This window comes from Saccoglossus kowalevskii, chromosome 9, assembly GCF_978046115.1.
Source record: "Saccoglossus kowalevskii chromosome 9, keSacKowa6.1, whole genome shotgun sequence".
NCBI classification, from domain to species: Eukaryota; Metazoa; Hemichordata; class Enteropneusta; family Harrimaniidae; genus Saccoglossus; species Saccoglossus kowalevskii.
In genome coordinates this window covers 19,666,322-19,688,017 of record NC_140649.1, presented here as the reverse complement: position 1 = coordinate 19,688,017, position 21,696 = coordinate 19,666,322, and the positions used below count along the sequence as shown (strand labels likewise).

General features: G+C 34.3%; 1 protein-coding gene across 1 annotated transcript; it reads right to left on the bottom strand.

Moving 5' to 3' along the window:
- Positions 1 to 4,619: 4,619 nt before the first annotated feature.
- Positions 4,620 to 21,612, bottom strand: LOC144345274 (uncharacterized). Its single transcript, XM_085503981.1, has 17 exons — positions 21,411 to 21,612; positions 19,773 to 20,057; positions 18,056 to 18,385; positions 16,989 to 17,056; positions 16,426 to 16,696; positions 15,968 to 16,188; positions 15,296 to 15,365; positions 15,089 to 15,195; positions 14,413 to 14,605; positions 13,879 to 14,008; positions 11,616 to 11,826; positions 11,191 to 11,236; positions 10,861 to 11,026; positions 10,603 to 10,658; positions 10,404 to 10,500; positions 7,269 to 7,324; positions 4,620 to 5,852 (listed from the first exon to the last, which is right to left on the bottom strand). The coding sequence occupies exons 1-17, from the start codon at positions 21,610 to 21,612 to the stop codon at positions 5,770 to 5,772; spliced, it is 2,592 nt and encodes an 863-aa protein (XP_085360107.1). The 3' UTR covers positions 4,620 to 5,769.
- Positions 21,613 to 21,696: the final 84 nt, after the last annotated feature.

The window sequence follows — 21,696 nt, the reverse complement described above, 5'->3', positions numbered from 1 at the left end:
AACAAAACTATTTTTAAACTTCGTTTCGCTTTGCTACTTGAAAAAGTAATTAATTTACTTCGCTTTGTTACAAGAAAAAGGTAATTAAATATACTGAAGTAAATAATTAGTGAATGGCTGAAAGAATCTATTCAATGCAAACAGGATTACGAAATACTGACAACCACTGTTACTAATTTTAATAACCGTGTGTCAACTAATGGATGCGGGGGAGTACAGAATGAAAGTGGGTAGGTGAACAGGGCACACCCTCAATTGAAAAGAAGTTATTAGCTTAACTTTTACCGACCCACATAATAATACGTAACTTCACGTTAAGTCGATGAAATATTATTAAATGGGTGGTGAATTATGTCGTGTGTATCATAAGGGTGATGTCAAATATGTGGGCGGTGTGTAAGTGGCACGTTGGTGGTCTTGAGTAGGCTGTACCGTGGCAATGTGATCAGACTGCGGATCACGATTATCTGCGAATAATATCAAATCATTCGCAATTGGAAGTTTGGAATGAAAACTTATCGGGATATAAATTGTAGAAGAAATATAAATATGATAAAGAGTATACAACGTGTTTCTGGACAAAAAAATCTCCTAACAAAGCAAAACATGGAAATCTACCGTGATCAGTTTTCCTGTGTGTTCTTTCCTATAGCACATATGCATATCTGTTATTTATGTGTTAACATGTCCATTGGGGGACCCTCAAAGTTGACATTTTGCCAGAAACTATAAGTTCATATTTAACAATATACGAGTGCTTCTGGAAGCTCCATCCGTATTGTAGTTCGGAACCCACGGTGCAAAGGGAACAGATACAGGATGTTTTTCATACGTAGTTTCCCTTTCATCTCAGATACTAGTACATGTACTTTAAAATAATGCTGAGTTAACCTTTGTCTGTGAGAATTGTGTATCAGCGTGGAGCGCCCTCATGTATCCAAACATTCTACCCTCTCAAGCTCCACGAACCACTTTTCCCGAAGCTGAAAGTACGGCGTTTCGCATACGAGCAAATATCGGATATGGGGTGCAATGTAAACATGCGCGTGTGATATTTTTCGTTGTACCGAATATCAGATATGCGTGTATTTGTCACCATGACAAAAACAGGTGGTGCGTCTTTCTGCAGCCCGAGTGTAATAAAACAAGGCATGATATCGCCCGGGCGTACAAATATGTCAGTTTGGATTATTTTTTTGATAAAACTGTTTTATATTCGATGAAAACCAGCGTATCCTCCGGTTATACTCGGGCCTTAAACCGTAGTAGGCTTCTTATCTTCTTTTAAACTCAGATTTCCACATTCTACATCTTGTTTGAAATGGTGGCCAAAACATTCAAATTGTGACCCTTTTAAAATAAAAGTGTATAAATAGAGGACGAATAACCAAATTTGAATTTTTTCCGGAAGCGTTAGACTGAGCCGGTTATTGAAGTGCGCCCTCAACTGTGATGGTGTTTGAAATTAGAAATTTATTATTTGATCAACTTATTCTGCTTTTATGTTGACACTGATAACTATGAATCAATACAATTCCCGATAATCAATTCAAATCGGTATTCCTAAATGTCTCCTAAACTTCTTTTCAGCACAGTAATCGTGTTTGAATAGAACAGTTGTACAGCTGTAAAAGCTACGGAGGAGAGATGGGGATTCGCCGTAGGTGGCGCTATTCGTATAGCGCCGATCTTCTATTCATTATATATTTTACTCTTTGACATTTCCTTTATTCTCGCATTTTACATACTTCTGAATAGTTCCATAGACGGGATAGAAGATATACAAAATCAGTGGTAAACATAGTACATAATTGTATTGACATTAAAACGAAGTGTTATGAACATCCACTCCTCAATACGTTCCCTTGTTGATGAAACAGCGACACCGGGGGCGCTATGAATTAAGGAAGTTGACTAAGGGCTCATACCACTAATTGAATTTCCATAGACGACAATGTTAACATATGACGAGATTACTATATGAAAATGACGAAGAAAGTTGAAAATATGGCTCAAAAATGGGAAATCAACATGCCAGTAATCAACCATATGAAAAAAACTAACATGTTGGCCAGCTCAAACTCTTGCAAATCTCAGGTAAACAAGACACACCTACTGTATTTGGATTGCACCAAGAGAAATCACTGGAAAAACACCAAGATTAGAATATCCATTAACACACAGAATAAACCCACAGGTACACAGCCGCTAAGTAGTAAACAAAAGACCACATGTTGGTCTCACCTCTGACCCAGGTGATTACGCCCTCAAACAGGGAGCACCTGAGAAAAATAATATTTAAAAAATTTCATTGGTTCTTGCTGGGCATTTAAATTGATTAGTGGCATGAGACCCTAAGCACCATTCAAACAGATTTTTCTGACTTTAACAACATGGTTTTATTCTATACTGATGAAGTGGATGAAGCTAACATTACAAACAATATAATTCTTTAAATGATCTAATCTACAAGGAATACAAATAGTTAATTATATACTTAATGTAATGGTAATACAGTGTTTACATAAATGATTTATAAATCACTTATCTACTACGTTGTCGCAACCCTTGACTTTATAATATTAGTAAAAGCAAAATTACAAAGTGATCAAATGAAAGCAAACGTCAATAATACAGAATTGTGTTTATATAGGTATGCATTGCAGCAGCTCCAAACATTTATTGTCACTATTTTGTTTTCCCTGTTTGAATATCAAGTGCAAGTGCTTCCATATAGTGCATTTTGTCACAGAAACAATATTCATATTAGGGAATACACGAGTGTTGTGTGGCCATCTCTTTATCAAATCTCAATGTAATGTGATATCCTGGAGTCAACCAGTCCTGTCCAAACACAGTAACTATGGACTATCATTAATTAATTGACCACCGTAGTAGGAATTTAAACTCCGGACCACTTATCATTAATTCAATGCACCAACGTAACCGGTCTTGAGCAGAGCAAAGTTAAATTTTGGGGGAAACGCCTATTTCTAATTATCTATTAAATTCGAACCCACTCTGTATACACAATAACATTAGTAGTGTACAAGAATCATTCAGTAACAATTACTAGTCAAATGGAAACTGACATGTAAGCAATACTATTACCGGTATAACGGTTGGACATGAACACGTCATTATACACGTGTTTCACTGCGGGGTTGTGGGTTACACACTCCTGAACAAATTCGCATTATTTTACAGCTCCAATTTAGTCTTGAAATCAAGTTTAATTTAGTCTGAAACTATACTAATCCAAAACACCCGATAATAATCAATATTTTAACATTCTGTGTACAGGTTCTTAACCAGCTACACAATTCTTGTAACACTTGACGGACACTAATATTATTCAATACGAATGCATGCATATATAAATAAAGACACGAATGCACACTGCTCAATCCTACTCAAACGACACACATAATTACCATTCGGTACAAAAATTATGTTTGGTATGGTTACTCGTTTCAGGCAATGTGGTTTGCCTCTACAATATGCCAGTGCTAAACGCGGTCTCCGCCACACACCAATGAGTATATACGATTAGTAAGAACACGTACTACGGACACCACAGCAAGGTCGGCAACGATTATATAACAAGATATGAAATGCAATACTTTTCATAGATATTAAATGTCTATAAATATCCAGTACCTGAATTCCCGAACGAGTGTCAAGTTTGAACATTACATTAGAAATGGTCACCCAACCAAGTGTAACTGGTCACTGGAGTTTGCAAATTTATCACTAATTGTCGTCTAATTTTTTCTATCGTTAATTGGTTCACAATTAATTAAATCTCTTGTGGACAACAAGTAATTCGATATACGAATACTTGCGACAAAGATTACTAACTGAGTGATCCAAAATACTAGATGCAGGAATAACGGAAGCTGAAATTTTAGATGCAACGATGAGTTTTAACCTGGTGTTTATTGGCCAAGCGGATTCACTTATTTAGTGTGTATCGATTCATGATGTGCGCCCTCATTCAGATTTGTTCAAAACTGACGAATCGTTTGCAAAAATCACCTTGGCTAAACACCCGATCGGATGGCAATATTCTCTGAGCATCGTCCCAGTGAATCACGAAAAAGTTTTGACGAAAATGTGGATTGTCTGAATGTTAAGTGTATAAGTGTCATAGGCAAGCATATCACTGTAAAACACTCGCAATTAAATACTGATTTACAAACATCGATAAAACCAACCGACTAATGTAATGCGCTTCTTGGATCGTGACATGTAAGCAACTTTCTGCACATTAGTAGCAGTAGAGGGAGTTATTATGCCTGTATGAAACTAAAAATTCGCCAATCACAGCACCGTTACAGTAGCATTGCCTTCTCGAAGTAAGGCATTGCCTCTGTGATTGCTTTGTCAATAATATTGCCCGGTACTAAGTGGACAACTATCTGGGCCACAGCATTATATCACGTGATGTGTTAGAGTTAGCTATGTACGCCTTTAGAAGTAAATTAGGTCTTGCTAATATTGATCAAATATACACCAGTTATTGTGACTGTCAGTAGAGTCAGTTAGTCATCGTCTGTCAATGAATGTTTTTATCCACCATCATCTACACAATATCATCAGGCAATTAAACATATTCATTTAATTAGATTCCAAGATTAGATTTTATTACAGTTTTCCACTAAAGGGGATAGAGAAACTGTATTACATCACAGTATTAACACCGGATGAATTGAAACCACCTTCGAACTTGACAAGGAAGTACTATCTTAAAAAGAAAATTCAAAGCATTGACATACAGCGGGATAATATCAAGTCATTTCATGTAAATATATAACAAGATATATCGTATCACTAAACGATTTTATAATAACTGAAAGAAATATTGAACAAAGAAAATACAAATACAAACATGCATCGAATGAAACTACAAAGATAACAATCGGTGCGTGCAAATAAAATATAATACCAGTAGATTTTTATCGGCGTGAATTATCAAATATACTTATTTTGCATCTACATTTCGTTTTAAAATAATCTTTCATATTCATTCGAATATGACCATGCCTTTAGTATCGTCATGTTAAAATGATTTCTAATAATATAAATTTTCCATGCACTATTGATAAATACTTGTACTTGTCTACGCCTAAAAGTTTTAAAAATACAGTTTATCACTACAATAAATCGTTATTATATTAATTGTTACGTCATACAATACAGGTACTCGGTTACACCATTCACGCTGATACTACCTCCCAAGAAGGCTCAAACGTATATATGAAACAACGTGCTACCATGATATATACCTATCCATTAGTATAGTCATTAGTCTCTGTGAATGCATATGTCATCCTTAGTATAAAAATGATATAAATGCGCCATATTATTGATTGATTGACATAAATGTTTTTTTCTTTCATTGTGCAATACGTGGAATGTATCACGTACACGTGACCACAACTATCTTTTGTTTTGCAAAGATATTAATTAGGAGAGTTTACATATTAAACACCGATACATGTCAATACAGATTGCGCGTTAAGACTTATTTTGAGTTTCATAATTTAATACGGGTCCTGGTTAGATATGTCTAGGCCTATGTCAATATGATACAAATTATGTTGTATATTGCTTAATGAACATCAAGCTTAATCAGAATTTACAAAAACAAAATTAGCAAAACAGTATTCAATAGAGAACGAAGCTGGTGATCAAAATTTCCTACTATACACAAGAGATTCTAGTTGCAAATATGTAATATTATAGCTAACATGCACGTTTAATGATTCAAATTTTGTCAAGCGACTGATACTGAGATTCTTGTACACTCTGAAGGTCTTGATAATGTCCTTGTGGTTCTTTAGTTGGATCTGTAAGAAAGTATATATACATATTTAGTAACACAATAGCGTTCGCGGAATTATGCCGATTTATATACAAATATTATATGGTCACATACACTTATTAAGGTGAAAATTACATTGGTATGCACATTTATTTTGCGCATATATATATAATTACATTAAATTGTTATTGACGTATGTTAGTATTCAAATTATGTTAATGTAGAAATCTTGATGCATACGAGGGGCGTTCAATAATTAATTCCCATGACCCACTTCCAGTTGTCTAATTTAGATGAAATTTTGCATGTGCAAAGAATTTACAGGTGTTTGAACTGAGTCAGGTGTGAAATGGAGCCAGTTGAGTGTCGCGCAGTGATCCGGGTTTTTGTATTTGAAAGGACGCACACCAAAGGAGACTTTTGATGAAATAAAATAAATTTATGGTGATGATGCCCCATCATATGGTCGACCCTCCTCTGCCATTGATGTGGCATCTGTCCGTCAAGTTGAGGCAGCCATTTTGGAAGATCGACGCAAATAGCCCAAGAGGTCAAGATTAGTACAGGGTCTGTGGAAACTACCATTTAAGACCATGTGCATATGCGTAAGGTGTTTCCAGATGGATTTCACACCTTTCAAGATGCAAGAACGTGTCGAGTTCTCACCACTTCCAAAGAAGGCAAGGGTGCACCCCTCCGCTGGCAAGGTCATGCTCACAGTCTTCTGGGACCAGGAGGAAGTAGTGATGACAGATTTCCTGGCAAAGGGTACCACAATTACAGGAGCTTATTATGCTTCACTTTTGATGAAATTAAGAGAAGCTATAAAAATCAAGAGGCGGGGCATGATCAGCAAAGGTATCCCCCTGCTGCAGGACAACACTCCGGTCAACAACTCGCATGTCACCAGACCAAAAGCACGGGCGTGTGGCTATGAAATCCTCCCATATCCCCCCTACTCTCCTGTACTTGCACCCTCTGACTTTCATCTCTTCCCACCCATAAAGTTTTTTTGAAAGGAAAGCGTTTCCCAGATGATGTTACGACGTTGTTGGAGGAACAACCTGGGGATGTTCTACAAAAACGGTATCCAGAACTGCATCAAACGATGGGAGCAATGCATAACTTTGGGTGGTTCCTATGTAGAGACAGACTAATAACTGTGCCAAGTTTCATTAATCTCCTGCTATGGAAAATGGGTCAGGGGCATTACTTATTGAACGCCCCTCGTACATACTGTTCAGTATTAAGTAATTGGTCTCTTATTGATTGCGATCCAAATATTCATGGCAGATAATACAATATACAATTAGTTGTAACAATACCAAATATATTAATTCAAGCTAAATTGGTATAACAATAATGGATCACAATTGAAAAAATCAATTTGCATATAGTTGAATCTTTGTATTTTATTGTATGATAATAATTCATTGTTTACCTCTGATTTCAATCGGCTTAGGTTTTCGTGTTTGCATTGAAGGCTTGGCGACATTGCTATAACAAATAATAGAGATATCAGAAATTAAATTATATCAAATGTTGCATTCATCATTCACATTTGATGATGCGTTTGTGTAAGGCCTTTGGTTCTGTGTACATGTACTGTATTCTTAATGATCAAGTTAGAATGAAAATCCCCAAGTATGCACCAAATGACTTCATTTTGGTTGCAGTTTTCAAAAATTTCTACCTTCTGAGGGGGGCACATCCCTCCTCGGGGTTACGCCCCTATGTTCCGACATCCCTATATTCCGACACCCCTATGTTCCGACATAACTATATCCCGACAACCCTATATTCCGACAACCCTATGTTGAGATGCTAATAGGTTCTGACACCTACGAAATTTTAGACACGTTTTTGATATTTCACTGCGTTTTTATCTCTTTACTATTCTTCTTCTTCAAATATTATTCTACGCTCACCTTTTGTAACACAATGTTACATTTCTTTACCTCAAAAAATAACTATGCCGGATTATAATATTGCCACTCTTTTGGTCATGGGCTTTCGTGGAGGTGTTTTTGTGATCATCGTCGGCAATATTCTCAGACGCGATGTATGCTATCAAGCTTCAGACGCAACATATTTATTTTTTGTAATTATTGTCAAACGTTCAGATCAACAGTAAACTATGTACTAGTACCTGACAGTCTTCATGTGGGCCCCTGACAACTTGTACTCGGGGAGACCTAAATTACATTGTTTAGTACTTTTATGTTCGACAATCATCCAATAAATTCTGAGCCGGCCAGAATGTGCCATATTTTCAATGGAAATATGCACGTTAGTGGTCGGAAGCCAAAATTGGATAAATACCCCTCCCCATGGTAGAACAAAGCAACATGTTTTTTCTCTGTTCAGCGCGATCAGTCTAGTTACAGAATATTGACTGTACAATTAAAATTTAAAAAAGGCTGTCAAATTTACATGCCATAACAGAAACGTGGGAATTAATTTGGTGAATTTTGGCTGTAGAATCTGAGCCGTTTTGCTCCCGAAAATCAGGGTAAATATGTTAGCTTTAAAAAAATAAATACAGCGTCAAATAAAAGGGAATTTTATGGGATCAACCTTACACAAAGATATAATTACGTAATAGCCTGTCACATATTAAATAGGAATACCTCAGACAAACACCATCATGTTATATATCAAATTAAAGCTATATTGGTGTAGCGTACAAGTATTACGTTGGATATTATACATTATTCAAAATCATCAAATGGCATTTTCTGGGCAAATCCTGTCTATGATAAAATGAATTAATCATGACATATTCATTTATTTGAAAATAAGTCCTTTTATGCTTTCTCAATATTTATTTATTTATTTATTTATTTATTTATTTATTTATTTATTTATTTATTTATTTATTTATTTATTTATTTATTTATTTATTTATTTATTTATTTATTTATTTATTTATTTATTTATTTATTTATTTATTTATTTATCTGATAATTCTCGATGTTTTAGATTGATACTAGACAGAGTCTACAGCTGGGTGGTGGTTTAATTTTTTTAAACATGGAATTCTCTGAGACCTATCAATGTCTTAGATTGATAGGAAAACGTATAACGTATGGAGGTAAACAAGGAATGTTGGCCGAAAACACACAATATAGAAATGGAAAGTGGAAGTATGATGAATTTGTTTTTGCGTATCTGTTGACTGACTTAGCTAGTTTATTACGAGTGAATGGCTATGTTATGTCTGTCATCGTTTCGGCCTATGCGAGGTCCTGCACGGAACTTGGCTCAGTGATTTGGAATTAATTACGAGATAACCGTCACTATTTGGACTACTATTTCTGACAGTTAGTATTCGTAGTTATTAATGTAGTGAACGATTAATCAAAAGATATGACGTATTCAGTACTTAGTGTGATTGGCTGTATGATTGAAGGCCACGCTTTGCTTTGTAATTGGTTACGGTTTTGAAAATGAATAAAGTTGCTTTTAGTTGGTCTTGGCGAGTACTCCACGACAGACGCAGTCCAGTCCTGGAGAGTCTTGGCGCAGTCTTGGGCGAGTCTTGAGTCAGCCTTGCAATAGTCTTAAGGACTTTTCCCCAGGGCGCTGTGTCTTATAGAGTGCTCGACTGACCGACTAAGACGAGAGTTGAAACGTATTTCGTTGTGTGTGTCTATTTGACTGTAAAGCTTAAGTGACTTTCCCGATCCCGTACCTCAAGGGGACGCGATGGAGAGACGAGACGATATTCCCCCCCCCCTGGCACGTGTAGAGAAACCCAGAGAGAAGAATTTCCCCCTGATAATAGTGTGAAACCTTTGTATTTTTTTGCAATCTCAAAAACTTATGCAAACACTACGGAATGCTAAATGCAGTGCCTATTCATCTCTTGCATAATAAATAAATAAATAAATGATTTTAATTAATATGTAGATAAACTTGGAAAGGTGCTACCGGATGTAAACGGCAACCTTGCAATTCCGCGACTGATGAATATCGAAGTACAACTTTCATAAAATAGGTAAAACAATTCTCCGATAATTATCGATCTAAAACTTCGATAGTTAGGCAATTGGAGGATTTAAGGTTGGAACCACATCCAACAGACATGGATATTGTCAAATAATTGCCGAAGTATTAGAATGATACAATGGGCAACATTGTTTGATAATTCTCTGATAATTATCTGATAACATTATGCAAGATCCCGCCTTCACGGACTTTCGAGCATCATGGCCGGACTACACCACAGTTGGATTTCCAGTATTAACCCACAGGACATCCTGGTTATATCAAGGCAGTAAAAGGTCACGCACGGCTAGTCAGATTAAGTTTGACACAAGTATACTGTGTGTTGGAACATAGAGGTGTCGGAACATAGTGGTGTCGGAACATAGAGATGTCGGAACATAGGGCAGTCCCCCCTTCTCAGACACCCCCTGTTCGCGCAAGCGCGGACATTGGCCGTTTATGCGGACACAAAAGTGTCCCCCTCACTTTTCAGAATGGATCGACGCCCCTGCTTCAGTCCAGTTTGCCGAGGATGTGATCCACACTGCAGTCCAATGTAGCAGACCATATATTTTAGTGTACTTACCGGTACTCATTCATTTTCAACTCTTCGTAATTATTTACTTGGACGTCTCCTAGGTCTTGATAGGGGTCATTCTCTTTTACTTGGATCTCCCCGTAACCTGTAATTGCATTGCACCAACCAATGTTGCACATTAACTTATACGTCCTTTTATTAGTTTAATATGATATCATTGTTTGCATGTGACAAAAAAATATGGTACCTCTCATTTCTTTTGACTCGTTCCTAGCATGGGCAATATCATCGTGACTCTCGTCCCTAAACAGCATATACAAACAAAACAAGCATATGTATTACTCATATTATATGTGCACCAAAGCCATCATAATATACTAGTACTTTTAACAAAGTTAAGGATACAAATATTACCTATTTTGTTCACATTGTATAATGTCACAGTTAAGTTATTCTTCAATGAATGTTCACATGTATATAGTTGACTGAAGTGAAATTGTATTACCTTTCTTTGTATTTATTATGTGATTTCAAACGACGTATTACATATAATAACAATACGACAACGACAATTGTCACAACTACACCAACAGCGATACCAACAGCAAAACCGGTCATAAACATGGATATATTGTTATCTTTTTCTTTAATTCTATTCATGTTCCCACCAGCTAGAAATAATAAATTGTGAATACATTAAATATAATACAGGATATCGCAATCTGACTTGCATTATTAGTAACGTAATCTACCATCAACATTATTAGATAGAATCAATAGCAGCTTCAGTTATGTCTGCTTGCACTATACAATTTTTCTGAACAATGAATGTTACCTGTAAACGAAGTCAGCTGACTGTCATGTAACATCAACTCTTCTACCTGCATCGCAAATAAATAAAAATGTGAATGGGAGATGAATGATTGAGCACCAAAATAAATAGCAAAAATCCAAAAATATGTATATTATTAATGAACAGCGGAAGATTAGTTGATATATTTATATAATCACAAAAAAAAACAATTAAATGCAAACATAACGAAACTGATATAGTTAATATTGGGCAGTTTGTTGATGAATTACTGCCGACAATACTTGTAGCGGTTCTGTAACAGTCACAGTTGCATTAAAGTCGAAGGAAATATTAATGTTATTCATTATTTTATATAACCAATGCTATCCAAACCTTCCCCTACTTAAAAAAAACTAACCGGGATTTCATGTAATGGAAATGACGTTGCAATATACTAACTATCTTACCCCTGTAGTATATACTGCAAACCCATCATATATGACATATTGTTGTCCAGGTGTTAATGGTTTATTGTCATAACCATTATATTCCATACCATCACCCACTATAAGTTGATCAGGAATTGCATTCAGAGGAAACGATGATGTGATATACTGGTTCTCTTCTAAGTCCCGCTTTATTTTTTGTTCCTTCTCTTCAACAACAACAATATACCTCCTGAAATGTTACGAAATTAACACACAAAAAAGAATTATGCTCAAGGCAATTAACACTTTAGAAAAGATTTTAAGTCAAAATGTATGTACCCCCAATATAAACTGTCATGTTATAAATAAATAAATTCAATGACATAGTCTAAATTGTATGTGCCTAAATTATGATAACACAAAATTACATCTAGTCTTTGTGACAATTATGCCAAGGCACGCCCGATAACTGACTATGAATGCATAAGACCAACATTTTGAATCAAATAAAAAACAAGAATGTTGGAAAGCACAAAATTAGTTTAAATGAAATTGACAAAGGCATTATTGAGAAATGGTTGATAATATGTAAATATTTTGTGATTTGAGATTTTCGACAATAAATGGCTGGCGGTCATCAGATAATTAAAACCCCAAACTAAATATAAATATTAACACAATTTAAATTTTGGCTCTATATCATATTTAAACAAAATGATGGAAATGTAACTGTAATATGGTAGGAAGCACGAGGAAACTAAAACAACAGTTCGCTATTGTGATCCAAAACATGAGGGAAGACAATACCAACTTTGCATCTAACCAGTCATGTCTGATGAATGTAAGAAAATAGCCTCTAGTTGACCGAACGTCATTTGAAATGATTAACAGCTCAACATGCATATATACTCTATATATCGTTATCGGACCATCTGAAATTTTGTTTAGGTTACAAAAAGGAAACACGGCCGCCAGTTGGTCATTTTGAATCAAATCATGGAGCAAACTGGTGTGCATCCTATTTCATTATGTATGATGTTCAATTTGTTGAATATATTGATAACGTTGAAATGTTGTAATTTAATTGCTGCCAGTCAGTGGAATTTCATAGAAAGTATATGCAAGACAATTATACCAAATTTAATCAATAGTGGTATCTAAAAATAGGTAAATGACAAAAAACATAGCAAAACAAAATGAGACTCAGTAACACGGGTGATGTCAATACCTTGTTTGTCCAGTCAAAGCATATAAGAGTAATTACGTTGAATCGAAATGATGTGCATCATTAAACTAGTGAGGTCAATTTGAATGAAATAACAGAGATTGAATAAGCCTATGTTTTGGCGGATAACATGGCGTAAGGCGGAAAATATTCAATACATAAGTCCTCGTGTAGGCTTGCATTCAATGGGGTCTAATAAAGACAAATAACGTGAAATGGGTATAAAGGATCCACCTATCATGTGTTATTCCCTTAACCAATAAACAAGAGATTACAATTGCGCATAAACATATCATCCATAATATTTACTTTAAATCGTTCTTAATGAGGAATTTGTGTTTAATAATGTTTTAGTAAAAATGCTGGGTAAGAGAATGAAGGAATTTAGTGCAGAGATACTAGCAAATTTTACTGGCATGGCTCATTATTCAACCAATACTAAAGCATATACCGTACAGGCATATAATGAAAGTGCATTGCTGCTAAGGATAACAAGCCATGTTGTATAACGTTGAATATCTACACTTTTTAAAATATATTTGACAAACATTTACATATCTAACAGTTATTGAACAAGTCACTTAATGGGTGGAATAATAAACACAATATTACATATATAAGCAGAACATGTTTGGGAAAGGGTTGCCCAGCATTAAATATTGACCAAAAACACGGCGGAAAACGTACAATCACGTACTTTGGGGGAGTAATAGATTTATTTATATAAGATACTCACATTTCTTAACAGATCTAGGAATGTTGCAATATAACTCTACATGTACGATTAGGAACAATTACTAGATGATGAGTTGATAGGTTTCAAGCAGGCATAGAAAAAACTTGACATACAAAATACAGGTTTTGAAGATAATATTTAACTACAGCAACATTACCAATATTATACTAATAATACATTTATTCCTTAGATAGGGAATGGTTCAAGACGACTGAAACGATGACAACGCAGGGACAAACTCATTATTATACCTATGTAATATACTATATGTAATCTCAATGATGTGTCTATCATATATGTAGTTAGCATATCTATCATATTAAAATATGCATGTAACTTACATAAGTGGTGTGTCAGTCTTTAGGTTTGTGTTTGATTTCAGTTTTCTCAAATCAATGGTAGCAGTAGTTTCTGTTAATATTGGTTCATTTGTCACATGAGGCTCTTCCAGAATATCAGAAACATCAATACCTATAAATGCAATTATTTTCTTGTTTAAATGTTACTCGCCTACATGTAGTTTTAATTACTGTTAATCTGACCACATTGACTTTGACATATTATATAAATCATTAAACGACTCCTATCAGTTATACCTCACACCTGTGACCATTATTCTATATAAATAATAATTTGGAATATGTCACCCTGGTAATAAAATAATAGTAAGTGCACTAGTTGTTGGAAGTTGCTGAGCTTGATGTTCCAATATGAGCAGGAATAGTGTTTGTCAGAATGATCTTGATGTCATGCCTGACACTTCCATTGGAACGATCATGCATGTAATTTGAAAATAAAAACATTTGGCTCAAAATTAGCTTTCAGTTGCCATTCACATTATTATGACTTAGTCATACAAAGTAAGATGAACTTACCAATTTTAGTTCCAGAGATAATTGATTTAGGTTTACCAAATCCCTTTGATGTACTTGCACTCACTGATATTTCAAACTGTGTTCCTGGTGGTAATTCTTCTAAAGTGTGTGTATGAATACTGCCCTCAACGAATATTCCCTTCAGTTCTACCACGGTAGTTGAATAAACAGATTCAGATGATTTATATGTTATCTATTATAAAATAAACTCCGCTTTAGCAAAGCACATTTCAATCAGGGAATTGAAGATATCATCACAAGATGAATACATCTGTGTCACATCCACCACATCCATAAAAATATAAAGTGAAATTATTCAGAAAATTACTAATTACAATAAGATGCAGCCAAGCTGAATAAATGTCACAGCAGGGAGACAAGGATACTTTTATAGTTTATAAGTTCGAGTTATTGTTTTGTCATCTCAAATTTGAGCGGTGATAATATTATACTCTACAGAAAGCACCAAAATGTATAGCAGTATAAATATATGTATAGACCCAATTACTGGACTCAATCCTGCTGGATGGTAAATCGCCCACCAATCTGCAAATACCATCCTAATTTGTATATCGAAACAGACATAGAATATAACAAGACAAGAATCAAGCATGTACAGAATGAAGTAAATCTATAAGAACGTATTTTTAGATCCAAATGAACATTAATTACTTACTCTATATTGTGAAATATCACCACTGAATATGGTAGGATCTGTCCATCTGAATATGATGCTGTTTTCAGTCGTGCTTTGTACATCAATGCTGGCAGGTTCATGAGGAACTGTAACATATGATATGATTTGTATATAATATTTGCAACAAATAAACACACAGGTACTATATGTAAAAATAAATAGTTAAGATTCGTGTATGATACATACTTGTTTCTGTTGTCTTTGTATTCAATTCATCACTGTATTCACCTTCCCCAACACTAGTGGACGCAGATACCTGAAAACGAAACATAATTTTATGTAATAATAGGTAGCTCACAATGTAAAAATTAATAACATATACATACATGTACCTAAATATCTCTTTTAACATGAATACAAGCTTGCATGCCCCTCTATAACCATATACTCAAATATACATAGTAAGTTTTATAAATATTAACAAAATATAAATGTGTCTATTTATAATAAATAATATCACATAGCTGATAGTTATTATATCCATATACTCTTACAAGTACATTAATGAAAATTACCAGCTACATTTTGGCTTTGCCCCTCAGACTTTAATCTGACGGAGGCTCCAAAAGTGGCTGATTCTTCACATTAATATACGAACAAGTTCACGTTACGATGCTACACTACACATTTGACAAGTATTAGTTTTTTTCCCTATTACACCATCATGAGATATGTGTTTTATAATGTACATGTGTTACATAAGTCTTTTGTGAAGAAGGGCCATGATCGTATGATAACGACTGTTTAAAACAAAACAAAATTATAACTATTCACTACTAACATTAAGAATGCGTGATGAAAACTCTTTGACATCATATTTAGAAGAATGGCTACGAGAAAAAGAGTAGTGTAACTTACTATTACAGTATAATTAACTTGGTAATCCAGATTATCTATATTGAGTTGTTGTGAATCCCCATTATCTATCGATATATCCTTTTTAGTACTGTCATCACCAGTTTTCCAATATGTTAGTTTATAGGCTGTTATTATGCCATTAGGTGGGTCTGGTTCTAACCATGTAACAGTAATTGTATACACTGCTGGTTGTAGTGTTACATTTCTAGGCTTAGAAGGAACTGTAATACAAACGCATAAAGTATGTTGTGTTATAGGCCGTTTATATACCATTTGGGTAGGTCTGATTCTAACAATGTAACAACAATTTATACACTGCTGGTTGTAGTTTAGAAGGAACTGTAATAAAAACACATACATTATGTTATCTTATATGCTGTTATTATACCATAATGTTTGTGTTATAATGTTATTCTGTACCTAAATGTATTCTAGTTGTGGTTGATAAATCAACTCACCATCCTCATGTGATATAACAGTCACTGAATTACTCAGAGGACTTAAAGCATCAGCATTTCTGAGTAAAACAACGACTTCATACTCTGTGTAAGGTAGTAATGAGTCATCGGTAACAGTGATCACTTCTGAACCAGTCATACTCCTCTGGTAAACTTCATGTTTTATCCCATATTCATCTTGTGTACCTGCTTTTCTATACTGTACTTTTATGTAATCAATGTAACCATCCAAATTGTTGTGTTTACACTTTATGTCACCACTATCGGGAACCTTGAATATTAAAAAAAAATAATGTATTTGAAGCTGTAAGCACTTTTTATACAAATAAATAATTGTCATACATGTGTATGCAAGACATTGTGACAAGTTACATGTAAATCGTAGTTTACATTAATAAAACTTAATAATTAGTTTTAAATAATCTGTGGAACTTAAGATTTATTGTCTAACTTATTAGGAGGGCATTGGCCTCGGATCGATATTACAGTTTTTTAAACTGGCTGGTGCGACCCAAATTTGTATAATATATTTCTAAAATCAAATTCATTCAATGAATGCTTACCTGCACATGAACTTCAAGTTGTTTCAACTCAGGTGATAATATATTCTTGATCGTTGGTTTTTGTGGGGCTGTAATACAATTGAACTGTAAATGTATATTACACACCTGTCATCTCCACATCATCATCCAACATATAGATTTGTATTAGGAAAAGCAAATTCAAAATACTGAATGATTACGTGATATGCCAGAATGACAAACAAGTTTGACAGAAGTACATATCATTAATTAATTTTACTAATTGCTCAATAACCCCAGATGGATGTTTTAATATACGCTGATTGAACAATCGGCGTGTGGGCATATATATCTCTGTAGTTTCAGATGCATAATGGGGAAAATATCAAATCGATTGGTCAAGCCATTTTTCATGAATGTTCACATACATGTGTATATTACCATGGAAATCTGGTATTTTCAATAATAAATCTGAGGGTACAACAGAAGGAAAATTAGTTAAAAATCTGTTATTCAGACATTCTCATGCTACAAAAAAAAACCGCACATCTGATACACATCGCATAAATATATGTGAATACAGCACTGCATATTCTTTATCATTGTTTATCTGCAACACATTTTGGAAGATGAAAAAACAAATCCGAAAGGTATACAACATCCTATGTAGTCACAGGCGATTTGCATAACTGAAAGTGTTAAAAAACGTGAAATCTGACATTTAGTTATCCTTTAGACAAACATTGCTGGTATATGTGCGACTGTAATCGCGACTAAATGCAAGCTTTCTGATGATGTATATCAATAACAGAAATATTCACCAAAAAGGATCATCAAAATGAGAAAAAGGAAAATATCGTCGAACAGGTAAGCGAGATTGTTATGTCACAAAAACACTTTTTCACCAGTATCCCCTACCATGAGCATGCCGTTTATAACCTACAACCTGCTCAAACAATACACATCTCAAATACACCATTCATAACACTGCCGTATAAAAAGCCAAACTGTTGTATGTCATTTCAACTTGACTTTTAATTACAATACATTTTGAGTAATTAATTTTCCAAAAAAATGACACAAGAATACGATTAAAAAATTCCACATACTTGCACACAATGTAGTTTCTGTTATAGCTGTGTCTTTACTTCCTTCACCAAGTGGACCCGGTCTTTTAACAGTCACTGTAATTTCATATTGAGTAGACCATTGTAATCCTGTGATAGTTGATGTATAACTCATCTGACTTGAATCACTGACTGATAAAACTTGACCTGATATCCAGTCACTCTCAACACTCTCTCTGTAGTATACTTTATAAGATTCAACAGGTCCATCTCCAATATCATCAGTAGTCCATTTGTTCCAGGTCACAGTAAGCTGGTCAGATTGACTATCTGATACTTGTGGCTTGTCACTAGTCTGAAATCGTGGCAGATCTACAGTAATATGAGTTTTTTATATGTTAGTTTCATAAGTTATTTGTTATATATTTGAAGTACGGTGTTTAATATTAAGTCATATTCTTGTTCATACTATGTCTTATATCACAAACACGGATGTTTTTCAAATACATTCAGTTTTTTAGTTCATAATAAATTTATGTACATAATTGTCTGTCTGTACATGCACAAATTCTAAGCTTATATAAAGTACCCAAAGTCATTGAAAACTGTTTCTATGCCATCTGTTCTACAAAAATGGAAGGATTTTCAGTCTCAGATGATTTAAATTTAGAACACAAAAACATAACAATAATTGTGAGAATGTTGCAACCACCTCCGTTCATGTACTTTAATCATAACATTTTTTGATCAAATCCATTGATAATGTTTGAACCAAATTGAAAAATGATTCAGATTTGCAAAACCAAAAAAAAAGAATCTCAACAAAAATCAACTTGCATTGGACAGTTTGTATCGGAAAAGAAACAAAATCTGGGGCATATGCATACTATTATGTGTCAACTATTTACCAAATTTTGAGTAAAGCTGTCTATGAACCTCTGAGACACTGCATATATGTACCAATTAAGTTTAATTGTAAAGAAATGGTTTTTACTTGAGGTATCAGTGGGAAAGCCGACAATTTACTAATCATTATGCAAATTCGATTATTAATATGCACAGATTATTATTCCAAACTGATTAGATGTGTGCAATTTTCACTCAAATGTATTGATTAGTAATTGAAATGTCAGTTGAAAAGCCAAAAAGGAACAAATTATTTAACATCATTGTAATAAGATGATTACTACTTGAGACATGTGTCGGAAAGCCAGGAATTGATTAATCATTATGCAATTATTAATACTAATTAGTATATATGCATATATTCATCAAGGTTCATCAAAAACAAACATATGGTTCTTGAGATATCGGAACAGATGGACACACACACATGGCATATAGTACAGTACATTTACTTTAGGATGCATACTCATTGTTGTAGGATATTTGAAGTGGGAATTACTGGTAAACATAAAATAATCTGCTTTGCATTATTGTTTTCTCAGTGGCTCTGAGTGCCGTTATTATTTTTTTTACATCTGGGGCAAACACATGGAAACAAATCAACACAGAGTCAAACGATATTGTGTGGTGAGTGGTATTAATGACCACAGCTAAAACCATGAATATCACATGTTGTCATATTTTAATAAACAGGTAGAAATGTACGCCTAATGACATATCCACATGCTAAATAGACTTTTATTACCATTCTACATTTTCAGGCAAGATATACCACTATACACTATTGCATTGCATTATGAGTATTGTGATTACCTCATTTTAAACATAAGATACATAATATATGTAAACTTACCATATAGTTGTAAAGTAACTGCAAATCCAATAAATCCAATATCTGGAGCATCGCAGAAATATACATCACCATTCTGAACAACAACTCCAGTAAAAGTTCCAACAGCAGTATATTTTTCACCATCATTATAGGTAGTAGGAGACAGGAAGTCAGTTGTACCTAGTTTCCATAATTTCATTTCATCATTTGTTACAACAGGATTCCCAATGATTCCACAGATGAAATATGTTTCTTCACCAGGGTTGACTTTGTGATAGGAGAAGCTCTTCAATTTAGGACTACCATCTTAAAATGATAGAAAACAACTCAAACAAGTCAGTTTTCTATTGCAACAAATTCAAAATAGCTGATGCAGTAAGAGTCCAGGAGTGAATCTGAGTACAGTCGCCAATATTCAAATGTATTTACCGTGGCCAGTTGTTAAATGACAAGGACATAATCTTCACAGCAACTAGGGAGCCATCATTTTTTTTGAAGAACTTGACGGGATGAGGTAAAATGTACAAAATTCTAAAACTGAAGACAAATGCGCAGAATGATATTAGAGTGGAGTGAACGATGAAATTTGACGTAGCGTGAGTTTTAATGTTTACTGATTTCTATACTGTGTCAGGTCTGCCAGAGTAACATGAAGCTATCGAAAAACAAGTAATTGCACTACACAGTCACAGTGAGTTCTCAGTTTCAGAGACATAAGACATAAGAGACATACATAAGCTTGAATATGAACAACCTGAGCATGTCAGAGATATTGATTGGGCTGGTAGTTTTCAAGAAAAGTCAATAATATTATTGTTTACCAATAATGACAAAACTATTCGCTAAAAATACAGAATTAATGATACATCATGAAAGGAACAAATCTGATAGAAGTCTACCCAAAGTATCTACATATCATGTATAAAAGCAATCCGCCAGGTAATTGTCATGTAGATTTGAGAAATAAAATTTGTGACCAAAAATAACATCAATATTCATTAAAAACAGAGAATTAATGATATCATCACGAAATGAAAAAAAATAAAAGTCTACCCAAAGTATCAACCGGTACATATCATGTATCAATGCATTTGGGCCATCGGCCATCTTAGACCAAATAAATAATGCACTGCATGTGCGAATGTCCCAAATAAAGGAGTAGACACATGCAAAGAATGAATGGATTAGGTTAAGAGGGTTCTGAAATGTGACAGACGAATAAAGACCGAATTACAAGTCCCTGTTTCAAACTTTGTTCGGAATAATAATGTCCAATGTGTGTGATTACTATATGGCCCTTACGATGTAGAATCAAGTCATGTTCTAAGACTATATCCAGCATAACATATACAGCCCAAGGTTATATATTATAGACTATATTACTTGTGGGTCGGTTATAGCTACACAATAAGAATTGGTAGAATACATCGTGGTGCACATATGTGTTTTATCACATGCTGCATTGTTTTTACTATTTAATAATTTACAACAGGAATTAGTGATTTGACAATCAGTATCTGTAGTATCTAGATATAACCATCCCAGTGCACAATCTTCATTTGAACAAACATCAGTGTTCTTATCACATCCTATTTTGTTTTTACAATGACAATGACAATTATAGTTACACAATTCACCATAGAGATTTGAATTACAAACCTTGTTGACGATCATAATCTATAGTATCTAGATGTATCCATCCTGGTGCACAATCTCCATTTAGACAAACACCAGTGTTCTTATCACATGCTTCATTGTTTTTACAATGACAATTATAATTACATATTTCACCATGGAAACCAGTGATTTGAAATACAAACCTTGTTGACAATCTGAATCTATAGTATCTAGATTTATCCATCCTGGTGCACAATCTCCATTGGGACAAACACCAGTGTTCTTATCACATGCTGCATTGTTTTTACAATGACAATTATAATTACAT

What these genes read in the sequence shown, in the direction of transcription:
- LOC144345274 (XM_085503981.1), bottom strand. Translation starts at nt 21,612, where the DNA reads ATGGATAAATCTAGATACTATAGATTCAGATTGTCAACAAGGTTTGTA. An exon ending in AGATTATGATCGTCAACAAG is followed by an intron (nt 20,058 to 21,410) that starts GTTTGTAATTCA and finishes TATCATTTTAAG; the next exon opens with ATGGTAGTCCTAAATTGAAG. An exon ending in AACTTGAAGTTCATGTGCAG is followed by an intron (nt 16,697 to 16,988) that starts GTAAGCATTCAT and finishes TTAATATTCAAG; the next exon opens with GTTCCCGATAGTGGTGACAT.